General features: G+C 34.1%; 1 protein-coding gene across 2 annotated transcripts in view; it reads left to right on the forward strand.

The window, feature by feature from the left end:
* The window catches only part of KIFAP3 (kinesin associated protein 3), a 150,670-nt gene that overhangs the window by 14,317 nt on the left and 108,947 nt on the right, over positions 1–27,406 (forward strand). For both annotated transcript variants that reach the window (XM_045797754.2, XM_045797745.2), the window contains exons 2-8: positions 4,276–4,407; positions 8,613–8,767; positions 10,813–10,868; positions 11,417–11,558; positions 16,500–16,599; positions 17,603–17,727; positions 20,174–20,272. In XM_045797754.2, coding sequence (XP_045653710.1) covers positions 4,276–4,407; positions 8,613–8,767; positions 10,813–10,868; positions 11,417–11,558; positions 16,500–16,599; positions 17,603–17,727; positions 20,174–20,272 — 809 coding nt within the window. The remainder of the gene's footprint in view (positions 1–4,275; positions 4,408–8,612; positions 8,768–10,812; positions 10,869–11,416; positions 11,559–16,499; positions 16,600–17,602; positions 17,728–20,173; positions 20,273–27,406) is intronic.

Here is a 27,406-nt window from a genome sequence, read left to right on the forward strand (position 1 = left end):
ATTACAACCAGCCTTCAGATGTGTGTTTATTTAGAAGCCTGTTCTTCAGGCCACAGCTATGAAGATAAGCTAATAGACCCCTTTCACAGATAGATTGGGTACCTCAGTCTTCTGCCTTTCTGCTGTGCCTTAGGGATGGTAGTCAGTTAAGAACTCTTTCTCCATTTGTTAACAGTGCTGTGGGACCTGGATGTGTAAGCCCTGATGACCATCAGAGCCAAGTGGTCTAGAGGAGACCTGTGGGTGGCATCTGCAGAAATCAGGGCACCAGTCAGTGGTACATGCTTTTTTCTGGGAGATACTGGTTAGCGCGAGCAAAGCAGAGGGAGAGTGCAAAGATGGTACCCACTGGCCTCTGTCTTTGGAAAGTATTTCATTAGGCACATACATGTATATTAAATTAGATACGTGCCCCACAGGTTGACTTTTTAAGATAAGCAAATAAGTCTGTTTAACAGAAATTCTGGGCACTTGTCATCTGCCTCTGCACTGGTCTCTGGGATGGGTGAGTCTGTACATATAAGCCCTTTAAGAACTGTTTCTCTGTTCACTATAGCCTATGGGTCTTATGGACACAAGCCCTGTTGGCTTTCAATGCTAGATATCTGTTTTAGGGCTCATCTCCCAGGTGCAGGTCTTAAAAGTTGAGGTGTTAGGTGTGGGGTTCAAACCCTTTGCTCCGCAGGCTGAAGCTCAGTTTTGTGAGTTCCCTCCTGATTGTGGGTCACTGTGGCAGGAATGGGGTTTGTGGTGAGATTGTATCTCAGCTTCTCCTCTCCACTTCAATGTGGAATTTTTTTTTCATTCACTTGATATGTAGGAGTCATGCCACTAATTTTTAGGGCTTTTTCCCCAGAGGAAAGTTTTTCATGTGTAGCTACAGATTTTGTGTGTCTATAGGAGGATTTTGAGTTCAGAATCCTCCTATGCTACCATCTTGAATGGAAACTTGCAATAAATCCTTTTGACAGCAGTAATTTTTTTAAAGTAACTGTTTAATGAAAGATTAATGAATTTTTGTTGTAGAAAATTGATGATAAATGTATAATGCAATATGAGCATTTATTTTCTCTTTTAAGGATTGTAATGATATCATCAACTGCATGAAGTCTGGAAATATCAGGATGTACTTCAGAAGTTATTAATTAAGAACATTGAGCCCCAGGATGACAATTAACACATGGAGTTATAGAAGGTGTATTTTATATCACTCTGTGAAGCATAGTCTTCACATTGACGTAAAAAATGATTTTTCTAAATTAATTTAGCATATTTCAGGTTCTAGTTTTCTTATACATATAAAAAAAAAGCAGAGCTGTTATTGAGAAGTCTCCGTTAGTAGAAAAAATTTACAGTTAACAGACAGCAGTTTTGATATGTGTCATAAGATGCTTCAAATAGAAAATCAGTTAATTCTAATAATCAGTTATAATTTTTTTAATCTAATACATGGATTCCAGGTAAAGCATTTGGAAGCTCATTCTCTTGATATTTAAACATCTGATGTCATTACGAGTGCCATGTTAAATTGAGTTTGAAAGTTCAGCATTTAAGGTAAAATTATTCATTTTGTCGTGATAATTCAAATATATATTTGGTGAAGCACATTGTTATGGTAAAATTTTCACACTAAATCAACTATCAACAGCAGATATGTACTTGGTAGAGGTTGCATTCAGACATAATTCATAACAGTATCCGAATAAACTAGAATATTTTACCAACTAAAATAGAACCTGAAGCCGTGGTTGTCAGTGTTGAAATATTTGTATCGTACAAAGAGTAGCTGAATTGCAGATATTTTGAGCCTTTATAGAAGTACTTTGTCAATCAGCAAAGTCGCCTACAGTACTTTTGAATGTTTTGTAAATGAATCCTGTAAATTTTGTTCAATATCAGTTAGAAATAAAGAATCAAGGTGTTCAACAAATGGAGAATCTGGAATGTGAGTGTATGGATTTCTAAAGGCAAAGCATTGTCTTATAAAATGACTACATAGTAAGTTTTAAATGTATGTTACTATTTAGTATAATATGAGCTTAGTTGTAATATACGTATTTTGTATATTCAGTCACAGTGCCAGGGAGAATGGGAGGGGTTTATCGATCCTTAATTTCCATCAGCCCCTATGTTGATATAAATAGTAACTTGTGTTACTCTTATGTAAAGTGCTATTCAATGTAGTTTCAACCCTACCAGATTGCTACCCTTAAGCCTCTCCTATAAAGATATTCTAGACCTGTCACTCTATTATTTATATATGGATAGAAAAATATCTGAATGTATATGTGCTAAATTTTTAACAGTTGGTTTCTTCAAGGTTTTTGAGTTTATTTTTTCTTTGTAATTTCTGTGTTATACTTTTCCTATAAAAATATAATCTGCTTTAGTGATAAAGAAACTTTGAAAAATTTGATGAACTCACTATTTTAAAACACACGCACACAAAAAAAGCAAACAAAAACTGGAAAGGAGTGGTGTGATTCTTTGATCTATTTGATTTCTTTGAGAAAGGCAAGGTATCAGACCAGAAGACAACAATTACGCTTTTATCTCACCTCTTAATATGTGGAAGACCTACTGTGAAAGTGCTGGTTGGAGACTCCTCTTAGGATCTGCACTTACATTTTATCCTTATGCTTCTCTTCATTGAACTGGATACAGCAGTTACCCCTTTCTGTATAGGAAATTCATGAGTGGGATTGCTCTCCCTCTCATCAGGAAGCAAATAACTAGTTTCCTTTATAATTAAGATAGTTTGTGTAGTGCTTGCTACAGAGTACATCTTTTTTTTTTTTTTTAAGCTGCTCTTAGTTCTTTTGAGTCTTGTGATTTCTTTAGCTTTTGATTGCTACCCTCAACTCATATCCATTTATCTTACCTTTTGGACTTCGTACCATCCTGTGTAGTATATGTGTGTTTATCTTATTTCCTAATTATTTTTACTGGCTTTCCTGGTTTCTGGCTGCTTTCATTCCTTACAAGCTTTGTTCTGTACATCTTACTGTCGGTTTAGTTGCTGACCTACCTACACTTTAGCATTGTTGTACTTGATGACTTGACTCAGTCATGGTCCCAATACAGATTGCATGTTCTTAACTTTTTTGTTTTCATAAAGAATTGTGATGAAAAGATCATTTTAAAAATTACATTGAAAATATTCATAATAAGCCGTTTATTTCTAATGGAAGGAAAAGCTTTGAGTTTCTGATTATTGGAGTCAGTTTAAGATATTGTCATATTTATGTTCCTTCTCGTCAGGCTGAGATGCCCACTAGCCAACTGTGACCACAGTGAGAAACTTACCTTGTTTCTATTGCTTGATCTCTTTGAATACAACTTGTTTTTTCACCTTCTCATGTGGCAGAGTGACAAGTAGTGGTTAATTTGTCATTGGTTTACAATAATTAAACATTCATTGTATAACTTTAGAAGCATGGGAGGATGATGTGTATAGGAACTCACTATGGAAACTACTAGTGACACTCTAATTTGAGATGCATAACTATAAAACATAACCCATAAATGTTTTTGTTATGTAATTTGAATGTGATTTGAAGAATGATTAGGTACTAATGCCACAATTTACACAGTTATGTAAGATGATACATGATAAATATTTCTTCATGTCATTCTGTGATACAGTTAACAGGCTAATTGTTGGCAGATTGATTTTTTAAAAATATATTTAATATGTGTTAATAATATTTATATTTAATATATTAATAATATTTATTAAATATATTTTCAGAATATAAATTGGGGGGCCCCTGGGTGGCTCAGTCGGTTAAGCGTCCAACTCTTGATCTTGACTCAGGTCTCTGTCTCAGGGTCGTTGAGTTCAAGCCCTGCACTGAAAGAAAAAAAATAAAGAAATACAATAAAATATAAAATAAAATGAAATATGAAATAAAATATAAATTTTGGGACAGCTATCTTTGTTTTTGAATTGCTGGTTTTTGTTTGAGGTTATTCTCTCCAAAACATCTTGTTTATTTTATTGACTTGCCTTTATGCATGATTCTTTGTGTACATGTATTTTTTCCCAGGTATAGCTATTTATTAAGATTCTTTCTGCAAAACCAAGAGTTATAAGTATAGTACAGAGTTTACAGAGTTGGAGAAAAGACTTATTTCTTTGTCCAAGTCAAGAGAAAATCTAATTTAAATGCATATGTTAATCCAACCCACACGCTTTTGGAACTAGAAACTAGATAAAAACCGTGAACATTTTGTGAGTTTTTAATCTATGTCTATTTTTATTTTATATTATAGGAAAGTTAAAGGAGGAAATATTGATGTACATCCATCAGAAAAAGCACTCATTGTTCAGTATGAAGTGGAAGCTACCATTCTTGGAGAAATGGGTGATCCCATGTTGGGAGAACGAAAGGAATGCCAAAAGATGTAAGTTTTCTTCATTTGTGTGTGTTTTGAAAGTAGTGAACCTTATACAAACTGTATAGATGTATATCTGCATAGATGATAGATGGTTATGGCATTCTTCTAGACATACATCTTAGTGAAGCAGAGACTATATTAAATGATAAATACAGAGTATATTTTTTCCAGAGAAGATCAGGTTTACATAAGCATAATGGGAACTTGCTGAAAAATATCATTTCTAATTTATCCCATTTAGAAACAGCATATAATAGAATATAAACTACTACAACTTGTGAAATCAGTAATAAAAGATATGTTTATGTGAGACTTTTAGCTTAATTTAGGAGATTTCTATTTTAGGGGATCCTGTCTGTATTCTTTTTTCCCTGGAATTGTAGAAAATAATATGAGTTCCAGAATTCCCACATGGGGCATGTACTTTGAATTCATCCCTTAAAAGTCTAGCCCTGTGAAAGATGTTAGTAATAAGATGAGCATTTTCTGACTCAATGAATTGAGCTTACATCTCCTGACATCCTACACACTTTCCTTCCTGCTTTTGTAATACTTTCAGGAGCCCCTTGGGAAATGGCCTTTCTCATTAGCCTGTAGTTGTGCTGATGATTGTCTTGCCCTCCTTCCACAGTGTTGTAGAAGCAGAGAAGGTCTGAGATCACGTAGTATTCTCTCCTAACTTTCTTCTCTCCCTCCAATTAAAAAAAATTGATTTGGGAACTACGTAAAAAAAATTTTAACTAGTTAAAACAAGTGTTAGTGTGTTCTGGTGGTGTAGCACACTGAAAAGTACTGTATTTTAAATACATAGCAGTGGTTCTCAACTGGTTGTGATTTTTTCCCTCAGAGAACATTTGGTAATGTCTGGGGACATTTTTGGTTGTTGTAACTGGAGGGATCCTATTGGCAATCTAGTGGAGAGAGGCCAGGGTGCTGCTAAACATCCTACAATGCACAGGAGGGCCACCTACAAACAAAGAATGATTTGGCTCCAAATTTTAATAGTGCTGCAATGGAGAAACTTTGGTGTATAGCAACCTGAAAAGAGAAGCTGCCTAATATCTTAGTAAGACCCCTAATCTGTCTTCTTTTTTTGTGTTAGGAGACTAAATTACACAGATAATCTAAGATAACTGAGTCCTTGGATAATTCACTAAATTGAAGAAAAATACACATATGCACACACACACATACTTACACTGTGTCCTCTTAGACTTTCTCTCTTCCATTAATGTGTTTGTGATTGCTGCCTCAGTTTTGTACATTTTGAGAACATGTGAAAAATTCTTGAGATCTTAATAATTTTATTTCCCAAAAAAGCTAGCCGATCAGAGTCTTTGCCTTTGGAACCTCAGAAATAGATCTGCATTTCAGGCGAGAGGTTTCGTTTTTAGTTCTTAAGAATGCAGTCAGTAGCCTCATTCAGCTAGAATTAAATGAGAATGTTGTTATTGCTTGGAAATTCATGGGCTTTTTAGACAAATGATATATTTACCTGAGAGCCAACCCCTTGGAAAAGAGTTACTACCAAATGTGGCTAGAGTAAATGGATTTAAACTTCAGTAAGGGAAAAACCTGAGTAATTCTACCTTGATACTCAACTGTGACTGCACAAGGTTTGGAGAGGAATCATCGTAGGACTAAAAGAAGAATGTGGTCTGTTGATAGTTCAAGAGGTTTTAGCAATGGCAGCAGCTGGGGATGAGGGTTTTGGGAAGGACACTCATATAGGCTGAGATAGATGTGACATGAAATTGTCATTAAATTGGGGTAGTCAGTGCTATGGCCCAAGTCTTGAAGACTTGTACTATATTTCATTTTCCCTTATTAGGCAAAGAAGTATTTAAGCCCATCTTCAACAGAGTCCCAATTTTCTGAAGATTTCTTTATGAGATACTGATGATTGTGGTCCAAAAATAATATGGGTATTTTTCTTGTGAGTTTTTGGTGTTCTTAATAGGTATGGACTGCCTAATGAAGATTCTGATTTTTGACTATGGGTATAATCAGTAAGCATACAAGCTGACATTTTCTAAAAGTTCTAGCAATACCTATTTCTTTTTTGTCTTTTTTTTTTTTTTAAGATTTTATTGATTTATTTGAAAGAGAGTGAGAGAGGGTGAGAAAGCACAGAGGGAAAGGGAGAAGCAGACTTCCCGCTGAGCAGAGAGCCCGATGCGGGACTCGATCGGAGGACCCCGAGATCGTGACCTGAGCTGAAGGCAGACGCTTAACTGACTGAACCACCCCGGCACCCTCTTCTTTGTCTTTTAAAAGAAGGGAAGGATTTAGGAGAGAGACCTATATACTGAAAGAAGAAAATCTATTACCTTGGATGGAAAGATGAATCAGATTGTTAATATATATGATGGTAGAAAATAGATCTAAAAAAGGGATAGAAATATCTACTTTATTAAATCGAGATACCACTACACACCTATTAGAATAGGTAAAATCCAAAATATTGACAGCAAATGCTGGTGAGGATATAGAGCAATAGGAGCTCATTTATTGCTGGTGGGAATATAAAATGGTGCTGCCACTTTGGAAGACAGTTTGGCAATTTCTTACAAAGCTAGACATAAGCTTACCATATAATCTAGCAGTTGTGTTCCTAGGTATGAACTCAAATGAGTTGAAAACAATGTCCACACAAAAACTGGTACATGAATTTTTATAGAAAATTGTTACAGAATTTTTATAGAAAATTTATAATTGTAAAAAATTGGAAGCACCCCAGATATCCTTCAACAGGCAAGTGGGTAAACAAACTGCGGTACATTCACATAACCAAGTATGATACAGCACTAACAAGAAATCATCTGAAGCTATGAAAACACATTAGAGGTACCTTACTATATTAATGCGTATAAGTGAAAGAAGCCAGCCTGGAAAAGCTGCGTACTATATGATTCCAACTATGTGACGTTATAGAAAAGGCAAAGCTAAAGTAGAAAAATTAGAGGCTGTCAGGAGTCCAAAGGATGGGGGAAGGGAGAATAGGTAAAGCACAGGGCATTCTTAGGATAGTAAAACTATTTTGTGTGATACTATAATGGTAGATACATGGCATTATGCATTTGTCAAAGCCCAGAGAACTATACAACACAAAGAGTGAACCCTAGTGTAAACTGTGAACTTCAGTTAGTGATAATGTATCAGTATTGGCTCATCAGTTATAACAAAGGCACCATGTAATGCCTTCATGATGTGCAGCTAAAATTATACAAAAATAAAATAGTTTAAAAGATTTAAAAGGTAGGAACATAAATAGATTAAAGGAAACTTAAATGGACCAAGTATTGCTAGGTTGTTGTAAACATTAGAAGCCACTCTAGCAAATTTGTGCATAAAAGGAATTTATTAAAGGCTGTTAGGTGACTTGTAGAATCACCAGAGGACCAGATCTGGGGATGACTATTTAGCTGGGAATAATATGTAAATCACTATGCTGCACTTATTTCAGGAGATCATCTCTATCTGAATAATGATTTCACGGATGCTGAGTATAAGACATTTTTTGGAGATCTCTTTCCCTGCTGCCTCTAATCTAATACCTTGATGTCTCTTCAAAAATTGGTATCTTCATCAAAAAAGGATTCCACACAGTGGTTACTTTCTTCTGTTTCTCTTTTTGAATATAAGCCTTGCATGGGTGCATCTGCTTGTAAGAGTCTTTTGCCTCCAGTTGAGCTTTCACCCTGAGCCTAATTTTGTGTCTTCATGGCTCTCCCTGGTACCACGAATCCATGTACATTGACAATTGTTTCCACCTGAACAAGTGAATCTGAATATACTAATATTATGTGTTGTCCCTATTTAAAAAATAAATAAATAAACGATTGTGAGTATGGTCAAGAAAGTTACTCATTTTTGTCCGTGTGGATTCTCACATCCAATAATGACTGAAGACTTTATATATGTTGTCAGAAAGACTGTTTTAAAACAAGATCCATGAATATGCTGTCCTGCCTAGAAGAGTCAGATGTAGATTTAATGTTCTTTTGTTATCTTGTTTGTCCAGTTCAAAGAAATAATTTCTTTGCATTTTTCTAAGCTTAATTATATCTAATACTTTATTATATTTTACTAAAACAGTCTGTGTCATGTACATTTAACTGCTTTATAAATTATTTATTTAAAAGCAGTATTCTGTAAGTTATCACTTACTTTGATACTACCTGAGTTGGAAAATTCTGATATGCTTACAGCATTCGTCTTAAGAGTCTCAATGCCAACACAGATATAACTTCCCTGGCACGGAAGGTGGTTGAGGAATGTAAACTTATTCATCCCTCAAAATTAAATGAGGTAGAACAGCTTTTGTACTATCTACAGAACCGCCGTGATTCATTGTCAGGAAGAGGTAAGTAGAATTCCTCACTTTTTAGTGCGTAACCAGAGTTGTTAGACTATAGTTTGTGCTTTTGATTTTTGAATGGTGTTTTTTTTTTGTTATTGTTTTATTTTGTTTTGTCAGTACTATAAATAAGTGAATGAAAAAATAAACCTATTCGTTTCCTGCATATGAGGCTCTATATTAGATGCTTCCACATGAAATGATCTGTTTCTGGTTCACACTGCGGCATGTGTGTATGTTCATGTAGGTGTACACAGATGCTGAAATAAGGAATGAAAAAGCAAATGTCTGTCATACTGATTCTAGAATAATAAAAGGAGAGAATTTGGGCAGAAAAATCTATTTTCTCTACCCCAACTAGATTTGTATTTTCTAAATTTCTTCTTGACACTTAACTTATAGTTCAGAATGGATTACTCAGGAATTTAAATGTTAAGATATGTGTCATATGTTTTAGACTATCTTAAAGATACAAGTTTTATGACTCTTTCTTAGGAAAATATTGCTTTTCATTCTTAATGTCTTCCTTTTTACCATTCTCCTATCTTCAATTTCCTCATAAAGAACAAAGCCATTAAAATATTAGAGCTAAGTAATTGATTATTTTTAGAAGACATCATCAAATAATCTAAACCAAAAATGAGACAAAATAAAAATACAGACATTTCAATGGAAAGTCATCTAAGATTATTGAATGCGTATTCTTCTTCATAGTACTGATTAAGTTCACATGTCCTTCTTTCACCATTGTGAGTTCTAAAATATGGTGCCTTTGAAATAATTTATAAATGCTTAAGATTATACTAAGTAGTAAAAAGTAAGAGAAAATTTGTTTGGACTTTTTTCAAATTATTCAGTTATTTCTCTCTATCCACAGCAAATAAAATGCCTTGTGTCAAACATATACTTTTGTTAGTTAACCTTAAATATAATATCTAATGTGATCAGTGTATATTTTTGAATGAATTAAGTGATTATAAATTTATTGAAAAGCAAAAATAAGCAGTTTGAACTTGATTGCATCCAACTACATCACTGGAACTCAATGTATAATTGGTAATTATTCATAGTAAGTGCTATAAGGAAAATATTATCAAGAAGAATTTTTATTAACTGTTTCATGATAGAATATTTTGGTTAAGATCTTTGTAAATGAGGGAGATAACTTCTTCGATAACTTAAATATTTAAGTTCAAAGTGAGCAAAATAAATCCTGTACTCTAGTAAGATGTGTGTGTACTTTGAGTTGTACAGTGTAATATAAATGCATTTATATGCATTTATATGCATTTATATTAAAATAACTTTACTAATAAAACCCTTTAACTGAGTTTTCAAGATAAATTAGTCTTCTCAACCTTCTTCCCCCCAAATTAAAGGAATATGAGGAAATTTTCATGTCAATATAAATGGATAAATCCATTCAAATCAATGTTTATATAGATATTAATGTTTGAAGACATACATGAAATACCATTACTATGTTGAATACACGCTTATTTAAAAAAAAACTATTCCATTTTTCTTTTTTAACTTTTTTATGTGGTATTCACTATTTCAAAGCCAAAAACCTTGCCCCCTAAAAGTGATTGGAACAAAACAGTAATACTTATTCATGTGATGCATGACCTTAAGTGATTTTTTTCTCATTTCAGTTTTTATATTAGTCAGCCCATTAATGTATCTTTGCCTTATTGATTTTCTTCCTCCCACCTTAAATGTGAATTAGGAAGGGGCTCTTTTGCTGCTTGTTGGCAAGTCTGGCTATTTACATACCCAAAAAGTTAATGTAGGAGGAGATGAATTTATGACTTTGGGATCATTTATAGATTTTATTCATTTATATCCTTGATATCCTCATTAGAACAGATGGATTATAGATGAACATTTTTAAAATTTTTTTTATTTATTGGAAAAAAAGATGATTTCATAAACTATTCAATTTTAAGATCCCCAGCTCAGCCATAATTAAACTCAGCTGCTGAAAATAAAAATTGCCCAGAAACTCTAAAAACCTAGTTCTTCTCATTAAAAACAAAATCTTTTTACAGAAAAAAAAGAAAAATCAAGCAAGCCTAAAGATCCGCCTCCTTTTGAAGGAATGGAGGTAAGACTGTATTCTGATCTACTAGAGAACTGATTGATGGTAAGGTGTTGCCTTTTCCCATCAATAATTCATATGATAACATTAAATAGATATGGAAATTTTAAAAATTATTCAACTTAGAAGTACCTGGAAAAGGTAGATATTCAGTATTACATACAGGTAAAAGTTAGTGGTATGTTTTTAAGATATAATTTATTTTGATAAATAAGTTTTGAAATGTTTTAAATATTCTTATTGCATTATGTTTTGAAATATTGTTTAACCTATTGAAGTAGATATAAATTATTTTCATTACATTTAAGATACTTAATAGGCCGATTTTAGAGTTTATGTGTTCCTATTTTCATACGGTTTATAAATACTTTTGTATTGGAGTCCTAGCACCCAAAGGTCTACTTTTCCCCTCTTTAAAAGGATGGCTACTATGAGTCCTTTGAAAAGTTGTCTGTTATTAAAAGGGCAAAATATTGAGCACAAAATATCATTCTTTTGACAGTGACTTTGTTAAATATTGTTCTTTTGGAGTACTTCCTCTTCCTTTCTTTCAGATTGATGAAGTTGCTAACATTAATGATATGGATGAATACATTGAGTTACTATATGAAGATATTCCTGACAAAGTTCGGGGTTCTGCATTGATCCTGCAGCTTGCTCGAAATCCTGATAACTTGGAAGAGCTACTATTGAATGGTGATTTATATCTATAAATAATAAAAGTAGAAAAATTGTTATATAATACAGTTTTTAATTTTATCATAAGAGAGGACAAAGCTAAAATTATACCAAAGTTAGGAATGCATTTTTTTAACTTAAGAGCATAACACTTAAATATTCTCTGAAGAATTCAGAAATCACTTAATTTAAACAACAAAAATAAAGCATTAATGATTCTGTATCTTTTCTTTCTTCTGCTCTGGAAGACTTTTATTCTTTCAGTTAGGATACAATATCAAACTTCTGACATTTGCACACATATGTATATACTTTTATTAAATTGATTAGAGTTCCAAAATTAGTTTTCTTTCAGTAGCACAGCAAAAAAATATATTAATCTTTATAAGTTTATTTACGTTGAATTTGATGCTCTCCTGTCATTAGATGTGCTAGGTAATAAAGAAAAAGGAGATACAATGCTCTTAAAATCTTTTCTCTTAGTAATACCACTATAGAATTACTTTAAATGCATGGTTTTCTGATTGTACTTCTGCCAAAACTAAAATATGGAAGATGTCATGATTATCTGATTTCCATCACATGATAAAGAATACCTTTTGTCTATTTTCATACTCCTTTTATGGAGGCTGCACAGTACACACCTATACTTTGTAGCTTGCAAAATATATACAAGAACTGTCCAGGAAGTCCTAGGTTGTTACTAATATTCCAAGTAGGAAGTTTGTACATTTTAAGTATTTTTAAAATTACACAACTTAAATATTATATTTTTTAAAAAGAATTAGAATATTATAGATGAGACCCCTTTGACCATTACTCTATATAATCTGAGCTGGGAGTGCGTTCATTCTTTTAGATGTTTTTCGTATATACTTTTATATATATATAAATATATGAATTTTTTAGAGTATTACTTTGTTAGAATTTTTATATTATTAATGTCATACTTTTTTGTTAATTTTTTCTTCATATACCAATGTTTTGAGATTACATGCAGATAGATACATATAATGTAATTAGTTTTTTAAAGATTTTATTTATTTGAGAGAAAGATAGCGAGAGAGAGCACAAGTGGGGAGGAGAGGAGTTGTATAATACGGTTTTTACATATATAATGTCATATAAATTTATATCATTTATATCCTTTTTCTTTTATGTGCTTAGAAATAGTTTCTCTCAATCTGTTGTCTCTTTTTTGTATCATACCTTTTTCCATCTGTTTACTTTCACCCTGTTGGAATAGTATGCAAAAACTTTGCTCCAATATACCTTTAAGCCCTCATGACCCTGAGATCGAGAGTCTCATGCTCTACTGACTGGGCCTGCTGAAAGTCCCAAGGCCTTAGCCTTTAATTCCTGCTTGTATATTGCCTCAAGGTTGGCCAGAGATGAGAGAGCAGGTCTTTCTTAGGTTTTTCCCTGGCATCAGCACATTCCTGCACATGGACATGGCCTTCTGGATTCCCAGGACTATATTGGAACTTTTCAAAGACCTTGTGAATATCTCATTCCCCAGTTTTTCCTTTTAAGGTTTTTTTGGGCAGACTCTTGTTAAGCCCAGCTGGCAAGGCTACCACATGCAGTTGCAATGTTGTCACCAGTGGTTTTCAACAAATGCCCTGGGTATAATCCTGTACAAAGCAATTTCTGAGTCAGGTCAAATAAATGCAAACCCTGGGGATGGAGCTTTCCAGCAATATCCAGGTAGGTCACGTAGTGACAGCTCACTGGAGTGGGGGTTTTCAGGAGTGCCAAATTGTTCTGCCTCCTCTAGTTGCTGCTATGCTGCTATTTTTCACAGATACTAAAATTGTGATGCTGTTGGTTTTCAAGTCTTCCACAAAGTTACACAGAGGAGATAGAATTAGGACAAGTTGAAACAGAGCTTACTGCTCTTCCTGAGATTCAGCCATATTTCTTATTGTTGCAAAATGTAGTTAATTTCCAGGGTTCTAAAAAAATTGCTGACAGTTTTTACCAGTATTTTAATTCACTTGTGGAGGAGTGGATTTTTGGAGGTCCTTACTTTGGTTGTTTCAGAAATGCTTGGCTCTGGAATTCATTTTTGTTGAAAGTAGGAGATAGAGATGTAAATTTTTTGCATATTCAATAGACAGTTATTCCAACCAAGTTAGTGAATACTCCTTCCCCCAAAGATTTGAAATGCCTTTTCTGTTAAATGCCTGGCATTCTGTTATTCAAAGATACTTCTTGAAAGCTTATTCTGTGCCATGTACTGTTCTGATATATTCATGGGTATGTTTTAATGCTTTCTTTTTCCATTGATCTATTTGATAATTTCCATACCAATATCATACTATTTGTTGTTGCTATGTTTTGTTTTGTATTTTAACTAGAGTTTCAGAATAGGTAGGAGAAATGTTCCAATTTGTTGATTTTTTTTTAAATAGGTGTTGCTGGTCTTGTACATTTTTTGGAATATGTTATTTTGAGATCAGTTTATTATAAAAAATATGCTCTAAAAATTATAATGGAATTTTAATTATGATTGCATTTAACTTATAAATTCATTTTGGGTTATATTTTGACCTTCAGTAAACTTCATAAATTTCTTTCAGCTAGTTCTTTTTTTTTTTTTTTAAGATTTTATTTAATTTGACAGAGACAGCGAGAGAGGGAACACAAGCAGGGGGAGTGGGAGAGGAAGAAGCAAGCTCCTAGCGGAGGAGCCTGATGTGGGGCTCGATCTGCTAACGCTGGGATCATGCCCTGAGCCGAAGGCAGACGCTTAACGACTGCGCCACCCAGGCACCCCGTCTTTCAGCTAGTTCTTGATAACCTCTACAAATCCTATAGCTATGTTTTTATTGAGACACTTTTCTTTTCTATACTAAAGGAGAAAAATGAAATAAAATTTGGAAAATAAGTCACTAGCCATATACCTAAATTCATGATATTACAGTACATCATTTTCCAAAGCACAGTTGACTCTTGAACAATGGAGAGGGGGTGGTTTTGAGGTGCACCCCCCTCGAAAATATATATGTAATTTTTGACTCTCCAGAAGCTTAACTATGAATAGTACAGTAATAGAACAAGACACCACATCTCTCCTTGTCCCCACCCAAAGTTAGCAAAGCTGGATCCTGGAGTGCCACCTGTTCCTTGCCATACCCAAGAATGTGGGAAATCTTTTTATACGTGGAATTTCAGGGAAGGAAGGCACCTTTACCTGTCTCTCTAGATCGTTTGCTCCATCAGACCCCCTTTATGAAGTTCTAATGCAGTTTCTGCTTATAGAAGATGCTGTCAAGTGGTGAGCTGCCAGTTCCCTGGAGATATTAGCTCCCCACTTTGGAGAGCTTTCAGCACCATGGACAGTGGCCTCCCTGCTGTCCACTCTACGTCCCAGGTTTCTGCTTGGTGCTCTTGGCTCCAGTGTTCTGGACCTGTTACCCTGGGCGAGAGTGGCTGGGGGGGGGGAGGGGGAAGGCAGGTTATTCTGTGGTCCTTGGCCAGTACTGGCCCGTGCCTGGCCCTGCCTTACCACCTCGGCAAGAATCTCTCCCCAGAGCTGGTTCCTTTGCACTTCTCAGTTCAAGACCTCAATGATAGTGAGTAGAGTGAAGAGTGCCAGGGGCAGGCAAGAGCCCTACTGTTCCAGGCTTCACTGCATCTTTCCTTTGCCTTTCCTTCTAATCATTTGGCAACTTCTACCTTACTTTTCAATCATAATATAAAATATATATTTATTGAAAAAAATCCCCATATAAATGGACCCACACAGTTCAAGCCAGTGTGTTCAAGGATCAACTGTATATTCTAAGAAATACTGTCTCCCCTGAATTATGGTGGTGAAATGCCTTTAGTAATACTGGATAAACAAATTACCAGATTCTTTATTAAGTAGAACTTTGTGGAGCCTTTACACGTTAATGTATATTGCCTACCTATTTACTTCACTCCAGAATAGTTTTGTTCAAAGCATATGGTATACCAGCGCTCTGCATTGTGAGTATAAATCACATTATGAAATGAAATTATAGGATGTTTTTTAGTTTGAAAAATTCCTCACTAAGTGGATTAATAATACTTGTTTCATAATCTGAATGGCCACAGAGCACAAATAAATTGAACATTTTCATTATCATAACAAATACTAATCATGCAGTCCATAAAGTACAGTAGATTCTGAGTTTCTATTATAGAAAGTTGAATTATTATCTCTGTATAACACACAAATATTTTCTTTAATGCTTAATATTTTAAGAATTGGTAAGCCATGTAACAGTTCTAATTTGAAACCGGTCTCATTACTTTATGTTTACTTAGCATATGGTAATTCTCATTAATCAGTTCATTAAGTTTTTCCCTTTCTCAAGATAAAAATCTATCAGATGTTTATTCTACCCTGAAGCTAATTTTGTGAAATATTTTTTGTTTTATTTATGTCTTTTGGCATTAATTTAACAACATTAAAATAATAGATTTATTTTTGTGTGTATAAGCTTTATTTGGTTATTAATTTGCTTCAGTGGAGCTAGTGTTAGCCTGCTAAACTGCTCATTATTTTTTTAGACTTACTCTAGCTTTTTCCTTGTTCACAAACACATTAAATCAGATGTTAAAAACAAACAAAAAATGGCACTACAGTAGCAAGATTACAAATGGAAATACAAATCAAGAAAGAAATGGTCTTTTTATTATTTTGTCATCCATAATGTACTTGTTATGTTACTTTATCTAAATCATATTTTACTTTCTGTTTATAGTTAGAGACTTAAAGGACTTAAAGTTACATGTTATGGGTTTTTAAGTAAAAGTTGTATTTCAATTTTAAAAACAGCTTTCTGTGTTGGAAAGAAGCACCCTCCTTTTTTGTGCCAGTTCTATCTTAGATTTGTTATTTATTAATAAGTAGACATTTGAAACCAATCACCCTTTATATCACAGGCAAGGTGAATGATCATTTTTACATGTTCCTTTTTTCTTTAGAAACTGCCCTTGGTGCATTAGCAAGAGTCCTAAGAGAAGACTGGAAACAAAGTGTTGAGTTAGCTACAAATATAATTTACATCTTTTTTTGCTTTTCCAGGTAAGTATAAAAATTAGGAAATAAAAGTAGAAGTCTGTCTCTGTTTCAGTCTGTCAATGGTTTGGATTGTGGATTACTGGTTTGCTCAATCTTCTGTATGTCTGCCCATGCTCTGCCTCTGAACTCTTACTCTCCTTCCCATTTTATGTCCTCTCCATTGTTCTGTCCTTCATTCAGTCTGTACTGACCCATGCATGTACATGGACACACACAGAGTAGGATAGTAAATTGGTTTAGAATCTAAGAGTATGGACTCTGGAAATAGGCTGGATTTGAATCCAAGTACTGCTATTTACTACCCGTGTGTTCTTGATTACATTACTTCTCTGTGCCTCAGTTTCCTCATCTGTAAACCAGACAGTAATAGTAACACTGTTTTTGGATAATTTTTAGAATAAAGCATGACCCAGAGTAAGTGTCAGTATATATATGTGTATGTATGTAGTGTGTGTATATATAATTGTTATGTATCCATATATGCTATTTATACACATATATTCTTTAGAAAGATGTTTATTGAGACATTTCCCAGATAATTGCCTCTATTCTAAAAATGTGCCAGCATTAGCAAATAGATATTTACTGAATAAATACTCGGGTGAATGAATTGTATAAGAAACATATGCAAAAACCTGATTACTAGCATTCTCTGATAATCCATTTTATTTAATATTAGTATTGTTACATTATTGGTTTTGTTTTACAGCAGCCTGAAAGTTTATTTTAAGAGTATCTGCATAGTTAAAATGGTGGTTGATTACAAAAAATGCTTTTTATTTCATTTCTAACTTAAAAATAATTTTATTTCAGGTAAGGATAGTATATATAAAGTAATCTTATAATTTTAGGTCTTTGTAGTATACCATGGGTGTATTCATTTATTGTTATATATATGTCAAATTTATTTTCTACATTAATTGTACCAATGTACAAGTGTTTACCCAGAATAACTTTCCTGAGTCTACATACTGCTCAAATACATACTAAAATCTCTTCTTTAAAGTTTTTCTCAGTTTCATGGACTTATCACTCACTATAAAATTGGAGCTCTATGTATGAATATCATTGATCATGAGTTAAAAAGACATGAGCTGTGGCAAGAAGAACTCTCTAAGAAGAAGAAAGCTGATATCCTTTTAGAGTGGCATTTCAGCCCAGTGTTGTTGCTTTGAGCTTTGGATGGGTGAGATAGTTCTGGATTTCGGGTTTTTTTGAGGTTTTTTTGTTTTTTGCCATTTACGTTATTTGGAAAAATAAAAGAGTGTTAAAGGTTAAGATGAAGATTGAGACTATCAGAATGAATGTAGTTTGACATATACTTTTTATCTCTGATTAGTTAATAAGATAGAAGGAACGGATAATAGTAGTCCTAGATAATTGAACTGGTGAGTCTCTAAGTGGCTGTATCATTATATCGCCTAAGATCCTTTGATTAGCTGAAGTCTGGCTCATCACTGTTGTTTATGTAGTTCTGTCTATGTCATAAGGTGACTTGATTGGAATGGGTGTGAATTTGGTGAACATAGTTATAAATTCTATTTTGCTAATTCAGTGCAAAAAATCTTCTCTTAATACAAATACATTTGAGAGGCCTGAAGAATGATGGAACCTATGAAAAGAATTTTAAAAAATGATCTATTTTAACCTGTCCTTCAATACAGGAATCTTTTCTGCAGCTTCCCCTACAAATTGGTTATTTACTCTCTTCTTTGACAATGTCACTGCTTATTGATTTAGTTCATTTTGTGGTTTGACATCCCATTTATTATTAACATTCTTTTGCTTAATGTACTAAAATCCACTTGTCAATACTTCTGTCCCTTGAATCTAATCTTGCATGCTAAAGCAGTATGGACTAAGGGTAGTTTCTTAAAACATCATTTTTCTTTTATTTGAAGATACTTACCATATTGCTTCTACAGATTAATTTTTCTAGATTGATAATTTTTCTAGATTGAAGGCCCTAGCTTTTTCATAAGGCTTATTCAGCAACCATACTGGTAATTTTCCTTTGAACCCAATATTTACTGATCTCTTTTAAAAAGTAAAAATAGTATTTCTGTTGTGCAGAGTATCATATGTTTCTTACCTCTCCATCATGTAACCTCCAAGATACTCTAAAAATACACCCTAACACACACACATACACGCTTAGACTTTTCTTTCTTTTTTTTTTTTAAAAAAAGATTTTATTTATTTATTCGACAGAGATAGAGACAGCCAGCGAGAGAGGGAACACAAGCAGGGGGAGTGGGAGAGGAAGAGCAGGCTCACAGCGGAAGAGCCTGATGTGGGGCTCGATCCCATAACGCCAGGATCACACCCTGAGCCGAAGGCAGACGCTTAACCGCTGTGCCACCCAGGCGCCCCCACGCTTAGACTTTTCTTAATTAGGATCTTTCCAGGTTTAGAAATTTCCTATTTGTGCTATGAGGTTTGGACATCTAGATTGGTGTTGACTTAAACTCTGTGGACAGCTTAATAATCCCGGAGACTTTAGATCATTTCTGGACTCACAAGTCTCCTCTATATACCCGAAATTCATTAAATAGGAAGGGTATGGAGAGAACTACTAATGGAACTTTTAACAATCATTAATTTATATTTTGTGATTTTTGGGTGACAAGAACTGATATTTTAGGACATATCATATTCCTGTAAGTATAAGATAACATTGATCATAAGATGCATCATTATTCATGAACCGCTAAGAATGGAAAAAAATGCTTCAATTAAACTATGACTTATCATGGATTATAAGACATACTGAAATGCAGGAGATTCCTGTTTTGATACAAGTAGCAATCAACAAGGAGGAAGTTTTTAAGTGCTTGGGGATCCTGAAGTGGGACTGAAATAATTGATTATTTTTGCAGGTGTCTAGGGCATTATTTGGGGCCATAAGATGTAATTTAAAATTTTTGTTGACCTCTGACTTTGGGATATTTCTCTTTTGGTATCAAGTCTGAAGAGGGTACTAGAGAGCTTTAGATCTAATCAACATTATTTGAATATTCTGGGCATCTGTTTGAGGTGGAATATAGTATTCTTATTAACTAAAACACTCTCTAAAGCAGTAAGCCTTTTGGTTCAGGGATCTACTTATTAATCTGCTGAAAGAGATTTGTGTACATATGTAAGATATTGTATAAAATTTCTGGGGATTCAAATATTTGGTAGCAACCCAAACGTGTTCACCCAAGGTCTCCAAGCATATCCTTGAGCCCTTGGTTAAGAAGTTCTAACAGTTGTTGTGGAGATGAATATTTTAGTTTTAAACTATTGGCTAGAGAAAATAACTAGATAACACTGCACATAAAATATAATAGTACTTTTCTTCAGAGGGAAGGGGGTGGGGGAATGGGATAGGCTGGTGATGGGTAGTAAGGAGGGCACGTATTGCATGGTGCACTGGGTGTTATATGCAAGTAATGAATCATGGGTCTTTTAAAAAAGTAAATAAATAAATAAAAATTTAATTTAATTAAGAAAATAGTACTTTTCTTCATAGTATTTTTCAGTAGGTTTTCTTTGCTTCAGTGAATATGGATGGTCCTTAACTTAAGTTGTTTACTTGATGAAGACCCTGAAAACCAAACCTTGAGAAAAGATTATGAAAAAACCTTTAAGAAATACCAGGGACTTGTGGTAAAACAGGAACAGCTCTTACGAGGTATGATTTTCTAAGCAATGAGAAACACAACAAAGTGCTTACGCTACATTAATTTGTTCAGTTGTTTTTTTTTTTTTTTCAAATCAGTAAAGCTAATATCAGAATAATTGGAAAGTCTCTAAATTTTAATATGCTGTAAATTCTTGTTTTTAGCTTGGGTAATAATGTTTTAAGTTTTATTCCACTGTTTTTCCACCAAAAGGCCCTATGCAGCTCTTAAATATATATATATTTATAATTTATTTACTCAAGATTTTTTAATCCAGTGTCCTTTCCAATAATGACAGTCTGATCCCTCGTACACTAATATTAACTAATATTAGTTATAACATAGTAGTACTAATATCTTACTTATTTTGTTGCTTTCCTAGGAAATCGATATAAAATTTTTCAAAGTATTTCTCTTGATTAATAAAAAATAGTCTCTTCTTTCTGAGGTTTATTGAGAGCTCTAACAATTCAATAGTATGGTTTCACAGTCATTGTATAAGATGCAAAGTCTTATGAATGTTAGTGAGAATAATGTGGGGATTTTAAGTGTGCATTCCACTCTTGCTTTGTAGTTGACTATTGATCGTTATTCTAGTTTTGTTGAGATATAATTGACATATAACACTGTGTTAGGTTTAAGGTATACCATGTGATGATTTGGTGCACACATAAATTGCAAAATATTTACCACAATAAGTTTAGTTAACATGTCCTTCATCTCACATAATTGCCATTTTGTTGTTACGGTGAGAACATTTAGTATCTGCTCTCATAGCAATATTCAAACATACAATACAGTATTGTTAACTGTAGTCACCATGGTGTACGTTAGATCCCTGGAACTTATTCGTCTTATGACTGAAAGTTTGTACCTGTTGACCAAGGTCTTCCCCATTCCCCCACAACCGAGCCTCTGGTAAGCCTGAAACTATTCTGTTTTTAGGAGTCCAGTGTTTTTAGATTCTGCATATTAAGTGAGAACATACAATATTTGTCTTCATCTGTCTGATTTCACTTAAAATAATGCCCTCAGGGTCCATCTGTGTTACAACAAATGGCAGAATATCCTCCTTTTTTTATGAGTGAATAATATTTCGTGTGCACCACATCTTTATTCATCCATCAGTGGACGTTTAGGCTGCTTCCATGTCTTGGCTATTGTGAATAATGCCTCAGTGAACAAAGGAATGCAGCTGTCTCTTTGAGATCATGATTTCATTTCCTTTTACCCAGAAATGGTATTGCTGGATGATATGGTAGTTTTACTTTTAAATTTTTTGAGAGACCTCCATACCGTTTTCCGTAGTGGCTGCACCAATTTATGTTCCTATCAGAGTGCAGTTTAAATTCCTACCAATTTACATTCTTTTTACTCCACACCTTTGCCAGCATTTATCTCTTGTCTTTTTAATAATAGCCGTTCTGACAGGTATGAGGTGATCTGTCATTGTGGTATCGATTTGCATTTCCCTGATGATTAGTGATGTCGAGCGCCTTTTCGTTTACCTATTGGTAATTTGTATATCTTCTTTGGGAAAATGTCTGTTCAGATCCTTTGTCCATTTTTAAATCAATTTTTTTTTTCTTTTTTGCTATTGAGTTGTATGAGTTTCTTACACCTTTTGGGTATTAACCCCTTATCAGATACATGATTTGCAGATATTATCTACCATTCTGTAGGTTGCCTTTTATTTTGTTGATTGTTTCTGTTGCTGTACAAAAGCTTTTTTAGTTTGATGTAGTCTCACTTGTTAATGATGCTTTTGTTGCTTGTGCTTTTGGTGTCATTTCCAAAAAATTGTTGCCAAGACTGATGTCAGGGAACTTTTTCCCTCTATTTTCTTCTAGGAGTTTTACATTTTCAAGTCCTTAATCCTAAGGATTATTTTATTTCAGTCCTTTTTTCTTTTTTTCCTTTGTAAGTCCAGTTAATTTTTGTGAGTGGTGTTAGGGGTCCAATTTCATTTTTTGTGTGTGAGTATTCAGTCTCCCAGCACCCCCCCCCCTTTTTTTTTTGAAGAAACTATCCTTTCCCCTGTTGAGTGTTCTTGGCTGTCTTGTCAAATATTACTTGACCTTTATATGTGAGTTTATTTTGAGCTCTCAATTGTTTCATTGATCAATTATGTCTGTTTTTATGTTAACCACATACTGTTTGATTACCAAAGCTTTATAACATATTTTAAAAACAAGGTATGATGCCTCCAGCTTTATACTTTTTCAAGATTGCTTTGGCTATTTTGAGTCATTTATGGTTTCATGTAAATTTTTGTATTTTTTTTCTATTTCTGTGAAAAATGACATTGGAATTTTGAGAGAGGACATGGCTCTATAGATGTCTTTGGGTAGTAGGGACATTTTAATGATAATAACTCGTCCTATCCTTGAGCACAGCATATCTTTACATTTATTTGTGTTTTCAAATTTCTTTCTTCAGTGTCTTGCAGTTTTCAGTGTATAGATCCTTCACTTCATTGCTTAAATTCATTCCTACGTATATTATTGTTTTTGATGCTATTGTAAGTGAGATTGTTTTATTTCCTTTTATACAGTTTGTGTATAGGAGGAATACAGCTGATTTTTGTGTATTGATTTTTTTTATCCTGAAACTTTATTAAATTCATTTATTCTAATAGCGTTTTAGTAGCTTTAAGGATTTTCTATATAAGATTATGTCTTCAGCAAACAATTTCATGTCTTCGTTTTCAATTTGTATACCTTTATTTCTTTTTCTTGCCTAAATTCTCTGACTAGTTTTCAGTATTATATTGAATAAAGTTGTTGAGAGTGAGCATTCTTGCCTTGTTGCTAATCTTAGAGTAAAAACTTTCAGTTTTGCACTGTTGAGTATGATGTTGGTAGTGGGATTTTCATGTTAACTACTTTCTATTCTTAGGAGTTTAATATGAAAAGATGTTGAATTTTGTCAGGTGCTTTTTCTGCATCTGTTGAGGTGAACATGTGATTTTTGTCTTTTATTAATGTGATGTATTTTTTTGATTTGTGTATGCTAAACCATCTGTGCATCCCAGGGATAAATCCTACTTGGTCATGGTATGTGATCCCTTTAATGAGCTATGCAGTTTGCTAGAATTTTATTGAGAATTTTTATATCTCTGTTCATCAGGGATACTGGTCTATAGCTTTTTTGTTTTATGTTTTTCCTTATAGTGTCCTTATCTAGCTTCGTATCACAGTAACTCTTCAATTTTTGGAAGAGTTTGAGAAGGATTAGCATTAATTCTTCTTTAAATGTTTGGTAGGAGTATCCTGTGAAGCCATCTGGTCCTAGGCTTTTCTTTTTGCAAGGTTTGTGGCTATTGATTCAACCTGCTGACTCATTATTGGTCTGTTCAGATTTTCTTCATGATTGTCTTGATAGGTTGTTTCTAGAAATTTATTAAGATTCTTTGTATTTCTGTTGTATTGGTTGTAATGTCTCCACTTTCATTTCTAATTTCATTTCAGTCCTTTTTTTTGTCCTTTGTAAGTCCATTAAACATTAAACATTGGTGCTCCCATGTTGGGTGCATAAATATTTACAGTTACTAGATCTTGTTGGATTGTCCCCTTTATTATGATATACTGCATTATCTCTCTCTTGTTACAGTCTTTGTTTTAAAGTCTGGTTTGTCCGATACAAGTATTGCTACTCCAGCTTTCTTTTGACATCCATTTGCATGATAAATTTTTCTCCATCCCCTCCCTTTCAATCTGCCTATCTAAAATGAGTTTCTTATAGGGAGCATATAGATGTATCCATTCCGACACCTATGTCTTTTGATTGAAACCTTTAGTCTATTTATGTTCAAAGTAATTATCGATGGATGTATTTATTGTCATTTTATTATTTGTTTTCTCATTGTTTTTGGAGATTTTGTTTGACCCTTTCTTTCCTTTGTCACTTTTGGTCTCTCCTTTGCACTCAAAGAGGCCCTTTTAATATTTTCTTGCAGGGCTCATTTAGTAGCCATGAACTCCTTTAGATTTTGTGTATCTGAGAAACCCTTTATCTCTCCTTCTGTTCTGAATGATAGCCTTTCTGGATAGAGTATCCTTAGCTGCAGATTTTTCCCATTCAGCGCTTTGAATATATCATGCCACTCTCTTCTGGCTTGCTAAGTTTCTGTTGATAAATCTCCAGCTACCTTTATGGATCTTCTCTTGTAAGGTAAGGACTTCTTTTGTCTTGCTGCTTTTAAGATTTTTTCTTTATCACTATATTTTACAAATTTAATTACAATATGTCTTGGTGTTGGCCTGCTTTTGTTGATTTTGATGGGAGTTCTCTGTGCCTCCTGAGTCTAGATGACTGTTTCCTTCCCCAGATTGGTGAAGTTTTCAGGTATTATTTCTTCAAATAAATTATCTGTTCCCTTTTCTCTGTCTTCTGGAACTCCTATAATACAAATGGTATTACATTTGATAGAGTCACTTACAAGTTCTCTATGTCTATTATCATGTAGCATGATTCTTCTTTCTCTCTTTTCTTCAGCGTCATTATTTTCTATTACTTTGTCTTTGGTGTCACTAATTAATTCCTCTACTTCTTTCAGCCCACTTCATTGCATCAAGCCTGTTCCCAATCTCATTTATTGCATTCTTCATCTCTGATTCTTTTTTAACTCTTTTATCTCTGTGATAAGGGTCTCACTGATGTCTTTAATTCTTTTCTCAAGCCCAGTGAGTATCCTTATGATTGTTGCTTTATATTCTTCATATGGCATGTTACTAATATATGTTTCACTTAGATCTCTGCCTTGGCCTTATCTTGCTCTTTCATTTGGGATAAATTCCTCCATCTTGGCATTTTTATGTCTCTGCCTTCTTCTGTGTATTATAAAACTCAGTTATGTCTCCTGTTCCTGAAAGTAATGGCCTTATGATGAAGAGGTCATATAGTGCCCAGGGCCTTGCCCTTCAGGGAGTGTCTCTGGTACGTGCTGCAGGCACCCTGCTGTTGAGTTTTGCTCTGTCCTTCAGGCCAGTCATTGCAGAGGCTCTCCTTGCCTGCTGTGGGCAGTGTTTGGTTCCTCGCCCGAATGTGGCAAGTTTTAACTAGGTGTCATGTGGTCTGCTTGTGAAATGAGATCTGATACCACTTCCACCAGAACTGAGCCTCTGCAGAACTCTGGTTGGGAAACATGGTGTGAGCAGGGGTTGTGTTGATCTTCTGTGGGAGGGGTCCATCGCACTGGGACTAAGGCAAGCTTGATTGAGATGGACAGTCCCACCAGAGCACAGTGGGGTATGTGGCCTGGCATATGCAAGTTAGGCCGCCAGTGTGGGCACTGTGCTGCTTCCTACAGGGGGCTCTCTGTTTATGCTGAGGGGTGGAGGTGGAAAATGGCACCATCTAGCCCCTTTGTTCCCAGAGAGGTGTCTCTGTGAATGCTGCCTCTCAGGGAAGAGCAAGTAATCTCCCCACTATGTGTCCCAAGCATTCTTCAGATTGCTGTTTCCGCACTCTCTGCCCCTGGGTTGTTTGCCTACTTCTTTCCAGGAGTAGGTAGGGTGGTGCCCTCAGAACTCTATTCCAGCCAAGTCTACTGACCTTTAAAACTCCAGGCTTTAAGCCCCATTGTGCAAGAACTCAGGAAATTCAACCCCTCTTGTTTTCCAAGCCAATGGCTTTGGGGAAACATTCTCCTTGTGTGTTCCCTGGATTCCCCCCTATATATACATATACATATATATATATGTGTGTGTGTATATATATATATATATATATATACACACATCTCGCCCCTCTCTTCAACCATGGTTCCCTCCCCTCTGAAGCGCCCATGATCCGTTTCTCCCCTAAGCCATGTCTCTGCACTTCCTACCTTCTTCGTTGTGGCTGCTCCTCTCCTTTTCATTGTGGAGTCTGTTCTGTCTTCAGGTTGATTTCTGGGATATTTAGGATTATTTGATAGCTGTCTGCTTGGATGAGATAAGCCTAGGGTCCTTCTACTCCACTGCCATCTTCCTCACTCTCCAAGAAAATACTTTTTATGAACTGAAATTTTAACTTATTGGGACTTGTTTGATGGTATAGAATATGGATTCACATGTTATATGTGCAATTGAATGTACATTCTAATATTCTGTGGAGTGTTCTATAAATATCACTGAGAAGTTAGTTGCTAATGTGTTCGAGTCTTTACATCTTGTATTTTTTGTACTGGTTCTATTAGTCAAATAATAATATAAAAATATCTGACTAAATTTATGGATTTGACTATTTTTCCTTCAGTTATATCAGGTTTTGCTCCGTGAATTTTAAAGTTTTATTCTTAAGGATGGAAAGATATAGGATTGTCATGTCCTCTTGATCAATTTGTCCTTCTTGTCATTATGAAATGATCTTCATTATCTCTGGTAATATTCTTTTATCCTAAATTACTTTTCCTTTTATTAATATAGACACCCCAGCTTTATTGTGACTAGTGTTAGCATGTTATATATTTGTCCATACTTTTACTTTTAATGTATTTATATTAAATTATTTTTTTATACACAGTACATAGTTGAGTCTTGCTTTTATTTATTTTTTTTAACTTTTCCCCTCTTTTTCCTCCTTGTTTGCATTCTTATGGATGAAGGGTTGTTGTTGTTGTCTGTTTTATCTCTATCGTTGGCTTCACTATGACTCATTTGTTCCATTGGTTGCTTTAAGATTTATATTATACATCTTTAATTAATCTTAAGTTGTCTGCCTCCAAGTGTACATATTTAACTTATCATAAGTTAAGTCTGCCTTCAGGTAACATTGTACCACTTCATCTGTGGTATATAAGAACTATTATTCCCATTTCTTCCCTTCTCTACTTTCTGCTATTATAATTAACATAAGTTATACATACATATGTATATATATACACATATATATATACTTATATATTATAAATCCTATAATATAATTTACATAGAAATGTTTTTATTTTATAGATATTTAAATATTAAGAAAATAAAGTTACCATTTCCACTGATACTATTTTGAGTAGGTTCATATTTCTGTCTGGTGTTTTTCTTTCTGCCTGAAAGATTTTCTTTAATATTTCTTGTAAGACAGATTTAATGATGATGAATTATTTTATCTTTTGTGTGTTTTAAAAAGACTTTTTTTTTCCTTTTTTGAAATGTTTTCACTGGTTTAGA

The sequence above is a fragment of the Ursus americanus genome, chromosome 2 (assembly GCF_024610735.1).
Source record: "Ursus americanus isolate L20-20 chromosome 2, mUrsAme1.1.p, whole genome shotgun sequence".
Classification (NCBI taxonomy): Eukaryota; Metazoa; Chordata; class Mammalia; order Carnivora; family Ursidae; genus Ursus; species Ursus americanus.